The following is a 14080-nucleotide window of genomic DNA, read 5'->3' on the forward strand; positions in this document are numbered from 1 at the left end:
GACCTCTGGAATTGCAAACAAAGGCTACTGTACCAAATACTAATATTGGTTTTCTCAAGTGTTCAAATACTTATTTGCAGCTTTATCACACAAATAAATTGTTAAAAAAATCATACATCGTGATTTTTGAATTTTTCTTTTTACATTATCTCTCTCACAGTGGTTACGCACCTACAATGAAAATTTCAGACCACTCCATGAATTCTAAGTGGGAAAACTTGCAATATAGCAGGGTGTTGAAATACTTATTTTCTTCACTGTAGGTGACAAATAATAATCAACTTAGAATTTTGTGGCTCTAGCACGTCTCAAAAACAGCTGGGACGCGGTCATCTTTACAACTGTGTTTCATCACCTATTCATTTAATGATGTTCAATAAATGTTTGGGAACTGAGGATACAAATTGTTGAAGCTATCTAGGTGCAAATCCTTCCCAGTCTTCCTTGATGGACAGCTTCGGCTGTTTAATAGTCTGGGTCCTCCATTGTCATATTTTACACTTCATAATGCACCACATATTTTCTATGGGGGAGACTGGTCTGGAATGCATGCAGGCCAGTCTGGTACCACTGTTTTACTATGAAGACACGCTTTGTAACACATGCAAAATGTGGTTTGTCATTGTTTTGCTGAAATAAGCAGGAGGGTCATGAAAAATTTGTTCCTGCAAAACCTTATAGATGCTGTTTTTTTAACTTTCCATTCAAAACAGTTTGGATGTTTTTTTCCCTCTGTGGCCTGAAGGACATACCATCCATAATTTCCCCCGTTAGTCCAACTTAGATAAACTTGGGCCCAGAGAAGCCGGCGCCCTTTCTGGATGTTGTTCATAAATGTTCATAAATGCCTTTTGCTTTGCATACAAGATTGAAGTTGCACTTATGAATGTAGTGGCAAAGTGTATATATATATATATATAATATATATATATATACACACATATATATATATATATCACGGTGGCGTAGCTGAAAACGTTGCCGTTCTGAGATCATGGGCTCAATTCTGGACCCGTGGTTGTGTGGGTTTCCTCCTGGCACTCCAGTTTCTTCCCACATCCCAAAAACATGCAACATTAATTGGACACTCTAAATTGAAAGTTTAAAGTGTGATTGTGAGTGTGACTGTTGTCTGTCTCCATGTGCCCTGCGATCGGCTGGCAACCAGTTCAGGGTGAACTCAGGCTCCTAGCCATTGACAGCTGTGGTAAGATAGTGATCGTTTCATTTCAGGTAGGAATTATTCTTCTCAATCTTAAATTATTAAGAAGTATTTGTAATGCTGACTGAGTCATTTGAGAACAATGTGTATGGAAAAAAATAATAAACTGTCTGTCACAGAGTGGTTTACAGTCCTAATTTTTTTTCATATAATAGTATTGTATTGAGAAACTCTGAGCGGGTCCATCACTATGTGGGATTTATTCCTGATTGAGAACAGATCAAGGGAGATTGTATATTTTAATTGGGCCTGTATCTAGCGTCTGCAAGCAGGTTGGAACAGCTGGCGAAAGGTGTCTGGTGTGTTATGTGACAGAAGAGTGTCTGCTAGGATGAAGGGCAAAGTTTACAAAACAGTGGTGAGGCCGGCCATGATGTACGGATTAGAGACAGTGGCACTGAAGAAACAACAGGAATCTGAACTGGAGGTGGCAGAAATGAAGATGTTGAGGTTCTCGCTCGGAGTGACCAGGTTGGATAGGATTAGAAATGACCTCATTAGAGGGACAGCCAAAGCTGGATGTTTTGGAGACAAGATTCGAGAGAGCAGACTTCGATGGTTTGGACATGTTCAGAGGCGAGAGAGTGAGTATATTGGTAGAAGGATGCTGAGGATGGAGCTCCCAGGCAAAAGAGCGAGAGGAAGACCAAAGAGAAGGTTTATGGATGTGGTGAGGGAAGACATGAGGGTAGTTGGGGTTAGAGAGGAAGATGCAGGAGATTGGCTAAGATGGCAAAAGATGACACGCTGTGGCGACCCCTAACGGGACAAGCCGAAAGGAAAAGAAGATCTAGCGTCTGCAGTGAAGCATTAGCAACAAAGTATTTTAAATGCATCCAGACTTTTATACGCTTTCAAACTCTTCTGTGTAAATCTCATTGACTTATTCACCAGATACATGTGTATTTCCACTTGTCCAACTCTGGGAAGCAAATTAACAGTCAAATTTCTTATAGGTGAAAACATCGACTTCGGTATTAAAAATTGGATACTCTTTGCCAAGTGTCTCTTATTTTTCTACGTACCTTCGTTTATTATCACCTTCTAAATGTTTAACGGTATCGGACAAAACTCTTGGTCTTTATATATTTATATATATATATATATATTTTAGTTCCGTCTCAATGGAATTAACTTTCAACAATGTTTTGTTTGACCGGCAGAATGGCGGCGTAAATAAAATCACGTGATTTTATGAGGTAGGCGCATTCCCTCTATAGGATAGAGGTTGTGGAGTGATTTCAGAGTGATAACGGCAATACATAGACATGAATAGAGGCCTGGGTACAACAGCACACTGTGGTGATGCGGCTACGTGGTGGAAGCAAAGTTCCCGTCAAAGGCAATGCATGGATATCGAATATAAAATATTACATGCTCATTCCTCCAACAATTTTCATGAGGTTTAAGTTTTTTTGCCAATGTCAAAACATATACTATTATTACAGACCATTTGGAAATAACAGCTTGTCTTGCCTATGAAATATAATTTTTAGTTCCCTTGTTGTCATTGTATGGCACTGAGTGAAACTGTATGCAGCACAATATTTATGCATCATTATTATGGTGCCCGCGCCCTCCATAAAACATGGAATGGACTGACACTGTAACCTCAAATAGCTCGTGTCCCCTCAGACATGCAGCTCAAAGGGGCACATTGAATTTAGCTATTGTTTAAATAACAGCAATAGATAAATCATGCTACTTTAACCACTTTCAATAATGACAACACTTGCACCAGATGTAACTTAGAGAACAATGGTTTAAGAATTTTAGACATAAAAAAAAGAAAAATCATTTTGCTGTGAAAATGAGAGCACTCTCATTTGCCAAGGTGTAAGGCAAAAACAAACTTCAAGCTCATTTTTAGTCAATAGTCATTTAATTGAAGGTTTTTGTGTGAAATTAAAGTTTTATTTTTTTTTAACAAAAAGTTTTTGAGTGAAACTCATGTAAGGTTCAATTTGAGCAGTACAGTACAATACAGTAAAATGCAATGTACTCTATAGAGCTCGTGCACTTCTTCTTCTTTTCCTTTCGGCTTGTCCCGTTAGGGGTCGCCACAGCGTGTCATCTTTTGCCATCTTAGCCTATCTCCTGCATCTTCCTCTCGAACCCCAACTGCCCTCATGTCTTCCCTCACCACATCCATAAACCTTCTCTTTGGTCTTCCTCTCGCCCTTTTGCCTGGGAGCTCCATCCTCAGCATCCTTCTACCAATATACTCACTCTCTCGCCTCTGAACATGTCCAAACCATCGAAGTCTGCTCTCTCGAATCTTGTCTCCAAAACATCCAGCTTTGGCTGTCCCTCTAATGAGCTCATTTCTAATCCTATCCAACCTGGTCACTCCGAGCGAGAACCTCAACATCTTCATTTCTGCCACCTCCAGTTCAGCTTCCTGTTGTTTCTTCAGTGCCACCGTCTCTAATCCGTACATCATGGCCGGCCTCACCACTGTTTTGTAAACTTTGCCCTTCATCCTAGCAGACACTCTTCTGTCACATAACACACCATATAGAGCTCATGCACTTACGTCATAAAATCACGTGACATTGCTATATTGCTGGTCAGAACATTGTTGCAAGTTAATTCCTTTGAGACGAAATGAAAATATGTCTTAAAGGACGATGACCGAATTTTTTGTCCAATAGCGTTAGACATTTAGAAGGTTGTAATAAACGAAGATATGTGGAAAAATTCGAGACACTTAGCATAGAGGACCCATATTTAATGCCGAACTCAATGTTTGGGGCGATAAAAAAAATGTGCTCTTAATTGGCTTCCGATTGTATTGGACAACTAGATATACACATGTATCTGGTGAATAATTCATCAACATTTACACAAAAGAGTTTGAAAGTGTATAAAAGTCTGGACGCATACATATACTGCGTTGCTGGATCTGTTCTCAATCAGGAATAAATCTCACATAGTGATGGACCCACTCAGATTTTGTCAATACAAACATCAATATTTAAATAAATGACCTCTGGTTTTACACAAACCCGCATTCATTAACTGTGACTGGAAAAAAAATTTAGGACAGGGAGTCGTCTCCTCCATACACAGAAATGATTGTGGCCACACTTAACCTCCGTAAACCTCTGAGACAGACAGGTTTTTTTTTATATGCATGTTCTCAAATGAGCCAACTTGGCATTATAAATACTTCTTGGTCATTTGAGATTGAGAAGAATAATTCCTATCTGAAATTAAATGATCGGGACACAGGCGTGTGTATTTCGTTGGGCACCATCCATTCCGTTTAATTACCGAAATCCATCGATTTTTCTCATCTTTTCAGCTGGTGTTCCATAGAATGATCTCTTTAAAGAACTGTCACGTCTATTGTGACAACAATCAGCACAATAGCTCTTGGGCATTGGGAAAAATATCCTACGGTTCAGATGTATTAACATACTATTTAACTGTTCTGATGGTCTCGGGCAATTTGAAAAATCTGGTCCAGTTCAACGGCTCCCGCACTGCAGAGCAGCTGCAAAATGGCGCCGTGTTAACTGTGACGTCACATGCACGAGCTCTATACCTGTTTTGAATTGAAATAAAACATCTAATTATTCCAATTGGGAAGGGTTTCATGTAATGCACATGGTCCTTGCCAGGTTCGGGTCCCCCAGCAAAGTTAAGAACCATTGTAATCAATGTATTTCAATTGCTTTTATCTCATTACAGATATATATTAAAGCTATAGATGTATGGAACGGCATTTGCATATTTAAAGGTACGCTCTTTTGTATCATTTTCGACCTTTCTCAAGGATACAGAGCAGTAACAGCCGAGTAGGAAAGACAAATGGCAAGCAAAAAAAATGTTACCATTGGGTACAAGAGGGTTGACATGATGTGACCAATGGCTCTGCAAATCAGACAAAGCAAATAAATGGAAACACATAAATCCCATTGCTGTTTCTTTAAACACATGAAACTGTAATGTGATTAAAATGTACATACTTGCTGGCCTCTCTGAGCAGGTCAATGGCCAACCTGATCTTCTTCCTCATAATGACAATTATCAACAAGATGGAAACCTCTGTCCCTCCTAGAGATGCCACTGAGATTAGCAAAGCAGAAATAAACATGACACTAAAATGTGAGCTGATTTCTTCTTTGTGTTTTGTTGTAATTTAGTTAGAATATTGCACGCATGTCAAAGTTTATCTAAATAGCTAGATCAGAGTTTTGGCAACAAGAGGCTAAGAGATGACGTTTGTCTTGGAACGTTAATAAGTGCAATGGTGGGACGAAAAAAATCCTTCACTTCCTTGTTACAGTATTTAAACACCGGATTAGCCACAGAACCAATGAAGCACGTGACCATATCACAAGTAATACGATTAAAATCCCGGCCCTTGTCCTGTTCTCCTCGTGCCTGCGTGGGTTTTCTCCGGACCCTCAGGTTTCCTCTCACATCCCAAAAAAATGGAATCCCATGCAGGCACAGGGAAGAACATGGAAAAACTGCACGCAGGTGGGGCCAGGATTTGAAACCCTGTCCTCAGAACTGTGAGACCTATGCTCCAAACAGTTGCACCACCGTGCTGACTCTGAAAATGTACTGTTTAAAAATCACTTTTTCATCTCAACTAATAAGAAACCTTTGGGCATTTTTATACCTAAGAATCAAGGTTTCAGTTACAAAGTTCCTATTGATTTGCAGTAATTTACGGACAAGTCACTTAGATTTGCGACATAAAAAAGGTATAAGATCCTTACTCCTTACCCATTCCTTATAGACTAGCGCTCATTTTAGTCATGTTTCAAAACTCTATCCAATGATATCTTCTGTTTTGGGATAAAGGGGTTTTAAAAATATTAGTAACATACCTTCTACATTTACTTTTCTTTTCATTATTTACAGCAGTCATGTTTTGTCAGGGTGGCATACGGGAATGAGTAGTCAAAGTGTTTGCCTTACCGTTTTGAGAACCACAGTTCAAATCCTCGGCCCTGCCTGTGTGGACTTTGCAATATTCTCCCTGTGCCTGAGTGAGTTTTCCCCTCGGACTCAGGTTTCTTCCCACATCCCAAAAAACATGATTCTTCTTCTTCATTTCATTTCAGCTTGTCCCGTAAGGGGTCGCAACAGCGCATCATCTTTTTCCATCTAAGACCATCTCCTACATCTTCCTCTCTTCACACAACCGCCCACATGTCTTCCCTTACAACATCAATCAACCTTCTCTTTGGTCATCCTCTTGCTCTTTTGCCTGACAGCTCCATCCTCAGCACCCTTCTACCAATATACTCACTCTCTCGCCTCTGGACATATCCAGACCATCGAAGTCTGCTCCCTCGAACCTTGCCTCCAAAACATCTAACTTTGGCTGTCCCTCTTATGATCTCATTTCTAATCCTATCCAACTTGCACACTCCTAGGAAGAACCTCTTCATTTCTGTTTTATAAACTTTGCCCTTCATCCTAGCAAAGGTCTTTCTATCACATAACACAGCAGACACCTCTAAATTGCTCTTAGGTGTGATTGGGAGTGCAAATGGTTATTTATTTTTATGTGCCCTGATATTGGCCGGGAACCAATTCAGGGTGTACACCGTGTCCTCCCAGAAGATAGTTGTGCTCCAGCAGTCCCACGACCCTTGTGAGGGTGAGCGGCTCAGAAAATGAATGGATGGATATTTTGTCAGCTTGCTACCTAGCAATCTTGAGCTCATGGCGTTACATGTTATCCCAACATAAAGAAAGCAATAGCATCAAGATGTCACGTGAGAATAGGCAGCATGACCAATGGATGGCCAAATCATTACAGTTAGACAATGCAATTTAAATGATTATCATATTAATTAGGCTCTGAGAAGTTTCACGACACCGGGAGGAGCCATAAGAGTGACACAATCATAGCAGCCTGTGGCAAATTCATTTATCAATATTCTAAATTAATGCATTCTTAAAATTGTTTCGTACCCAGTGTACCAGTATAAATGAGAACACTTATTTTTGTAGCAAAAGCAGAATTTGCCTGATGAAATGTGCTCGAGTGCGAAATTTATTTGTCAACCACTGACCTATAAGATTGTTGGTTTACCCCCAAAATGAAGCATAATATGGAGAGCTATTTTGACAGCTATTCCTTTTTTCTCCAAAAGCACTACTGATGAAAAAGACCCACTCATCCCCACAAACCTATTCTAAGGTTAAAATATTGTTTTAACCTTTTATTTATAACAAAAAATATCCTTGTTTGCTATGAATTTCCGAACAGAATAAAATGTCAATACAACATTTAAAGGTAAAAAAAAGATAAAGAGAAGACTTACATAAAATTATCCAAGTTTCTCGGAGCTGTAGATAGATGTTAAGATCTCTCTGGAGCCCAACTTCCATAATGGATAAATCACAACCTTGACTGTGTCCCAGCGTCGTTAACACCACAGAGCAGTAACAGATCCCTACAGTTGTGTGTACATATTGTACGAGTTGTTGAATGCGACTCTGACGTTATAATGTAAATTGAAATAGGTAGAGTAGATTAAAGGATTCAAAAGACACATACATGAAAAACATACCATATGCCAGGAGTAGCATGACAGCAATGACGGCGATCCACAATATCAGAGCAGCTGTGAATCTCAGGAGCACGATAAATATGACACTAAACACCCAGGATACGAGCAGACCTCTGGAAAGAAAAGCCATTGTGTGAGATGTACTAATGGGAAAGAAAAAAGGACTGAGAAAACAACATGAAATGATTATGAAATGATAAGGGAAATCATCTAAACTCTCGGCACTTGAAAATCAGATGCCCTCAGTTAAAAATAATCAGAAAAGTTACTTTTTCAAGGTAACTGGCAACACATTTACAATGGGGACGGGAGGAGCTGATTAAAGGTATAAGATATATACCTCTGGGTTAAACCAAAATGACAATATATAACCTCATTAAATAATACTGATATAAGACCATGCCTTGTGTGAATTTTTTATTAGTGTGAGAAAGTGTATAACTACTGAATCTCAATGCCATGTTTTGAAACTAAGTGAAATTAAACTAGGTGAGAAAGAACTAAAATTTTTGGGAAAATAACATAGAATTAACCTTGTTCTGTTCGGCTCACTGTTCCTGATCAAATTGAGACAGGTGTTTTTAAATTAACCCATAGACTATTTATGACTCCCAATGTATTAACATACTATTTAACTGTGACTTAATAACTATATCTCAGAGAAGTGGAAGACCCAACCACCAGGTGGTCGCTTTTAAAACCAACTCCAGGCCTGGCTCCAGAGGTGGGCCCCGGTGACCCACATCTGGGCAAGGGAAACCTAGATCCAATTTTTGTATTTGTCCTTTGGGTTTATGAAGCCGTGCTTTGTCTGGTCCCTCACCTAGGGCCGTTCCATGGGCATGAAGCCTCAGTCAACGTAGCGCCTAGCGATCATTGGGACACATACTGTAAATCCTTTCACCACGATAAGGTGATGTGTATAGAGGTGCAGAATATACTGTGAAGAAAATAAGTATTTGAACACCCTGCTATATTGCAAGTTCTCCTACTTAGAAATCATGGAGTGGTCTGAAATTTTCATCGTAGGTGCATGTCCACTGTGAGGAAGATAATGTAAAACGAAACATCCAGAAATCGCAATGTATGATTTTTTAAGGATTTATTTGTGTAATACAGCTGCAAATAAGTATTTGAACACCTGTATATCAGCTAGAATTCTGACTAACGACAAGGGGTGGCTCCGTAAGAAGGATATCAAGGATCTGGTGTGGCCTAGCCAGTCTCCAGACCGAAATCCAATAAAAAATTTTGGAAGGAGCTTAAACTCCGTGTTTCTCAGCGACAGCCCCGAAACCTGTCTGATCAAGAGAACATCTGTGTGGAGGAGTGGGCTAATATCCCTCCTGCACTGTGTGCAAATGTGGTTAACAACTACAGGAAACGTTTAACCTCTGTAATTGCAAACAAAGGCAACTGTACCAAATATTAACATTGGATTTCTCCGGTGTTCAAATACTTATTTCCAGCTGTATCACACAAATAAATAATTGAACAATTAGGCATTGTGATTTTGGGATTTTTTCGCTTTAGATTATCTCTCTCACAGTGGACATACACCTTCGATGAAAATTTCAGACCCCTCCATGATTTCTAAGTGGGAGAACTTGCAATATAGCAGGGTGTTCAAATACCTATTTTCTTCACTGTATGTCACAACTCTCATCTAATGCAACACTCAAATACTCATATGATTGGAGGCCATGCTAATGTCTGACATTCTCTAAGTGAGGCGGGACAGTTGAATGTCTGATACCATTTTTTTCAGATTTTTGTTTTCAGGACAAGATTTCAGCGACATCTCTGAGGCATTTTTTTCACTTGATATGATGCAACATTTGTCTATGCTTCATTATTTTGTTTTTAAAAACTGACTTTGTTTTTCTGTGTGATTTTTCAAAGTGACTGGGAAGTTTAGTCAGTAGAAATTCCAGGTTGATGTTAGTGTGGAGTGAGCTGAAGTAAAGATTTGAAGCTGTTAATTGCGATAGGCATCTGATAGAAAATACAGAGTGGCTTGCTGGTGTGCTCAAAAAAAAACATGAGCTCTTCTGCTCTGGTAAAACAAAACATCCTAGGTTCATCCACATATTTTCATTTTGTGCATTTTGAAAGAGAAATTGACAAATTATTTCTCCAAAGATAACTGTCTGACTGGGAAACTTTGAGGTATTTCAATTCAATGCACATGCCAGTTTTGCAAATATACTGTGCTAACCTGTCCTGCTGCGGTCATGTGACTGTGTTCGGGAGAGGCAGACAGTATTCTGCATGCCAAGGTCGTCCTGCTCAGAGTTAACTCTTCCTTCTCTCATTACACAGCTGAGCTGGGTGGCGGGAACAATAAAGGCACTCTTCCCTCGGTCCCCATCTCTTTTTTTTAAATTCCTTCCCGCCCTCTCTCTGCATAGTCCCGTCTCACTCACACAGTGATGCACGATGCACACACACACACACACACACACACACACACACACACACACACACACACACAATGAGCTCGTTTTCACGATATACGTAACAACTATAATAAACTCAAGCAAAGCGCGCACGCAAATACCATAATAAACGCACGCAACCCTTGCTAGCAACTACCGTCAAAAATACACAAGCTAAAAAAAAAGCATTCATCCTGGTCGGCATCTTGTTCGACCTTGCAAAGCTTGTGAGGATAAGCAGAATGGAAACGCATGTAGGACGTCACAGTTGACAAAGTATTATATTAAACCTGATGGCATTGACTTGAGAGCTCAGTATCAGAATCTCAGATTTTGTAAAAACATAGTAAGAGGACTCACATTCAAAAGGTAATTATCCAGCGACATAATTTGTGTCATGATTTATCAAAGTTAATGTTTGTGGTTTTCATGCTTTTACATTAGTGTTAAATTAGAAGGAAACTATCCCGTCAAATGATGGAATGTGTGCGTTTGTGTGTGCTTGCAGTTACACAATAATCCATGGCCATGACAGAGCATAATCTTCCACTATCTTCAATCCCAGCTCCCGAGTATCCACTCGTCCTCTTATTTCTCTGCAAAGAGGAGAAGGCATTCATAAATAAATACTGTAACCACTTCTGATTTTCATGGGGAAAATGCCATGAAAAAGAAATTACCCGCTTCCTGATTTTTTTTTTTGCATATGTATCACACAAAAATGTAAAAAAAAATTTAATCATCAAACCAATTTTAATATAACCTAGATATAACCTAAGGTAAAAAATGCAGTTTTCAAATGACAATTCAATTTATTAAAGTACAGAAATAATCCTAATACTAATCTCACTCTCTATGGAAAATTAATTGTCCCCCCCCTTGTTTTATCAAAAAAATCACTGACTAACCATAAATTTGGGAAAGGACAGTTCCATTTCACAAGCTACACCCAAACCTGACTACCAACATACTTGTTGAATCAAGAAATCACTTAAATATAATCTCTTAGAGAACATGAAGTAGGGTACAAGATCTCAAGAACCAATGGATCGTGCCTCGACCCAAAGAAATTAAAGAAGAAATGAGAAAAAAAGTGACTGAAATCAAAATCAAAATCATGCTTTGGTGGTGTCTTTCTGCACATGGGACAGGACGACTGCACTGTATTAAGAAGAGGATGACCGCGGGCATGTATTGTGCGATTTTGGTGACTGGGTCTTTCAACATGACAATGACCCAAAGCACACAGCCAGGAAAACCAAGGAGTGGCTCTGTAAAAAGCATATCAAGATTCCAGCGTGGCCTAGCCCCTCTTCAGACCTAAACCCAATAGAAAATCTTTGGAGGGAGCTGAAACTCCATGTTTCTTAGCGATCTGATCTGGCGAAGATGTGTGTGGAGAAGTGGGCCACAATCCCTACTGCACTATGTGCAAACCTGGTGAACAACTACAAGAAACGTTTGACCTCTGTACCACATATTAACGTTGATTTTCTCAGGTGTTCAAATTCTTATTTGCAGCTTTATCACACAAATAAATTGTTAAAAAATCATACATTGTGATTTCAGAATTTTTCTTTTTAGATTATCTCTCTCACAGTGGTTATGCACCTACAATGAAAATTTCAGACCACTCCATGAATTCTAAGTGGGAAAAACTGCAATATAGCAGGGTGTTCAAATACTTATTTTTTCACTGTACATAACACCCTCAATTTCAAATTTCAGCCTCATCGCTCGATTTGATACGCTTCTCACTTCCAAGACATTCTTAGTCAGCTCTTTCTTTAAAATAACTCCTACTCCATTTCTCTTCCCATCTACTCGATGGTAACATAATTTCATCCCTGCTCTTAAACTTCTAGCCTTGCTACCTTTCCACCTGGTCTCTTGGATGCACAATATATCAACTTTTCTCCTACTCATCAGGTTGATGACTGTAAATCAAAGAATCTACAGAAACAACAAAAATAACCCCTTTATCAGGGTCCATGGCAGTATAGCTTCAATCATCAACTTGAGGAGACAATTCTTGGATGATTTGTTTTTGCAAATTGTTTCATTAACAGCAGTGTTGTGCATAATCATTTTTGGAAAAAAAAATTGTTTATTAAAAGATATATAAAGCTAGCTTGTTGATAAAAAATTATTTAATAAAAACTTTTAACACATTGCAAATTGATTTGAAGCCATAGTTAAAAACTACAGTCTCCATCCATCCATTTTCTGAGCAGCTTATCCTCAGAAGGGTCCAGTGCTGGAGCCCATCCCATCTCTCAACGGGCAGGAGGCGGGGTACAATTGTTGATTTAAACCTTATATAATAAAAACTTTGAACACATTCCAAATTGATTTCAAGACATATTTAAAAACTACAGTATAACAATAGAAATTAAATGTGAAATGAAAAATGTCGGGCAGCACGGTGGACCAACTGGTTAGAGTGTTGGCCTCACAGTTCTGAAGATCAAGGTTCAAATCCCGGCCCATGTTCTCCCCGTGCATGCGTGGGTTTACTCCGGGCACTCCGCTTTTGCCCCACATTCCAAAAAACATGCATTAACTGGAGTATCGAAATTGCCCCTCCGTGTGATTGTGACTGCGGCTGTTTGTCTCGGCTGGCAACCAGTTCAAGTTGTACCCCCCCTCCTGCCCGTTGATAGATGGGATAGGCTCTGGCACTCCAACGACCATTGTGAGGATAAGCAGCTTAGAAAATGAAAATGAAAAATATCTCTAAAATAAATATCTCTAAAATAAACAAAATAAAATAAAAAAGTGATAATACGTACTTGGCCGCATCTTGGAGTAGAGTGACATGTGCTGTTTCAAGAGCATCTTTGAAGTTTGTGTTATTTGCCACTGTTGCAGTCCCATTCAGAGTGATGACATCTGGTAGACATCTCTGAAGAACTGCCCCCCCCCCCCCCCCGCCCCAACACATATAATGCAAACTCATGTAATTTAATGTCACAGAACATAATTGGTGGGACTTCTTGAGAATAAGGTTTCATTTTACAGCAATAAAGGTCAGAGGACAAAGATGTTTAAACTTTTCTTGATAACACGAGAACCTCTTTACAAACATATTCCATTTCAAGGTGATTATATAGCAGATATCCAGCAGTTAAATAGATAAATATAATTCAGGATCTGTCTTCTGCTTCGGCTTGATTCAGCACTATGACGTCACAGGAGCTAAACATCCTTTTCATTTGGCTTTGTGTGCTATTATTCAATTTTTTGTTTCCGTCCTTATAAATTTGTTGTCATATGATTTAATGATTTCGTGTTATAAAGCTACTCAAGAGAGGGATACACAATACAGTATATATGTATATAGAAATACTGCATACTATGTTGGTGACTCAGCTGGTGAAGCGTTGGCCTCACAGTTCTGAGGACCCGGGTTCGATCCCGGCCCCATCTGTGTGGAGTTTTCATGTTCTCCCCGTGCCCGCGTGGGTTTTCTCCAGGCACTCTGGTTTCCTCCCACATCCCAAAAACAGCTGTTTGTTTCTCTGTGCACTGTGAGTGGCTGGCAACCAGTTCAGGGTGTACCATGCCTCCTGTCCGGTGACAGCTGGGATAGGCTCCATCACTCCCCGCGAACCTTGTGAGGATAGGCGGCAAAAGAAAATGGATGGATGGATGCATACTATGTAAAAGCTTGTTCTGTGTCACTGGAACATCCATCTAACCCATTTTCTATACCACTTTATCTTCACGAGGGTCACAGGTGTACCAGAACCTATCACAGCTTTCTTCGGGCGAGAAGCGCGGTATCCCCTGAACTGGTTACCAGCTGATTACAAGGCACATCAATATGAATGCATAACACATAAAGTTGTGGTAAAATTATGGGGGCCCCGGGG

At 39.6% G+C, this 14080-nt stretch overlaps 1 protein-coding gene across 5 annotated transcripts in view; it reads right to left on the minus strand.

Annotated features, from left to right (window-relative positions):
* Window positions 1-14080, minus strand: part of slc44a5a (solute carrier family 44 member 5a) — a 151484-nt gene that overhangs the window by 42968 nt on the left and 94436 nt on the right. For all 5 annotated transcript variants that reach the window (XM_061838550.1, XM_061838548.1, XM_061838547.1 and 2 more), the window contains 6 exons: window positions 12998-13118; window positions 10718-10801; window positions 7768-7880; window positions 7519-7650; window positions 5197-5296; window positions 5009-5101 (listed from right to left, as the gene is read on the minus strand). In XM_061838550.1, coding sequence (XP_061694534.1) covers window positions 5009-5101; window positions 5197-5296; window positions 7519-7650; window positions 7768-7880; window positions 10718-10801; window positions 12998-13118 — 643 coding nt within the window. The remainder of the gene's footprint in view (window positions 1-5008; window positions 5102-5196; window positions 5297-7518; window positions 7651-7767; window positions 7881-10717; window positions 10802-12997; window positions 13119-14080) is intronic.

Source organism: Syngnathoides biaculeatus, chromosome 13 (genome assembly GCF_019802595.1).
Source record: "Syngnathoides biaculeatus isolate LvHL_M chromosome 13, ASM1980259v1, whole genome shotgun sequence".
NCBI lineage: Eukaryota > Metazoa > Chordata > Actinopteri > Syngnathiformes > Syngnathidae > Syngnathoides > Syngnathoides biaculeatus.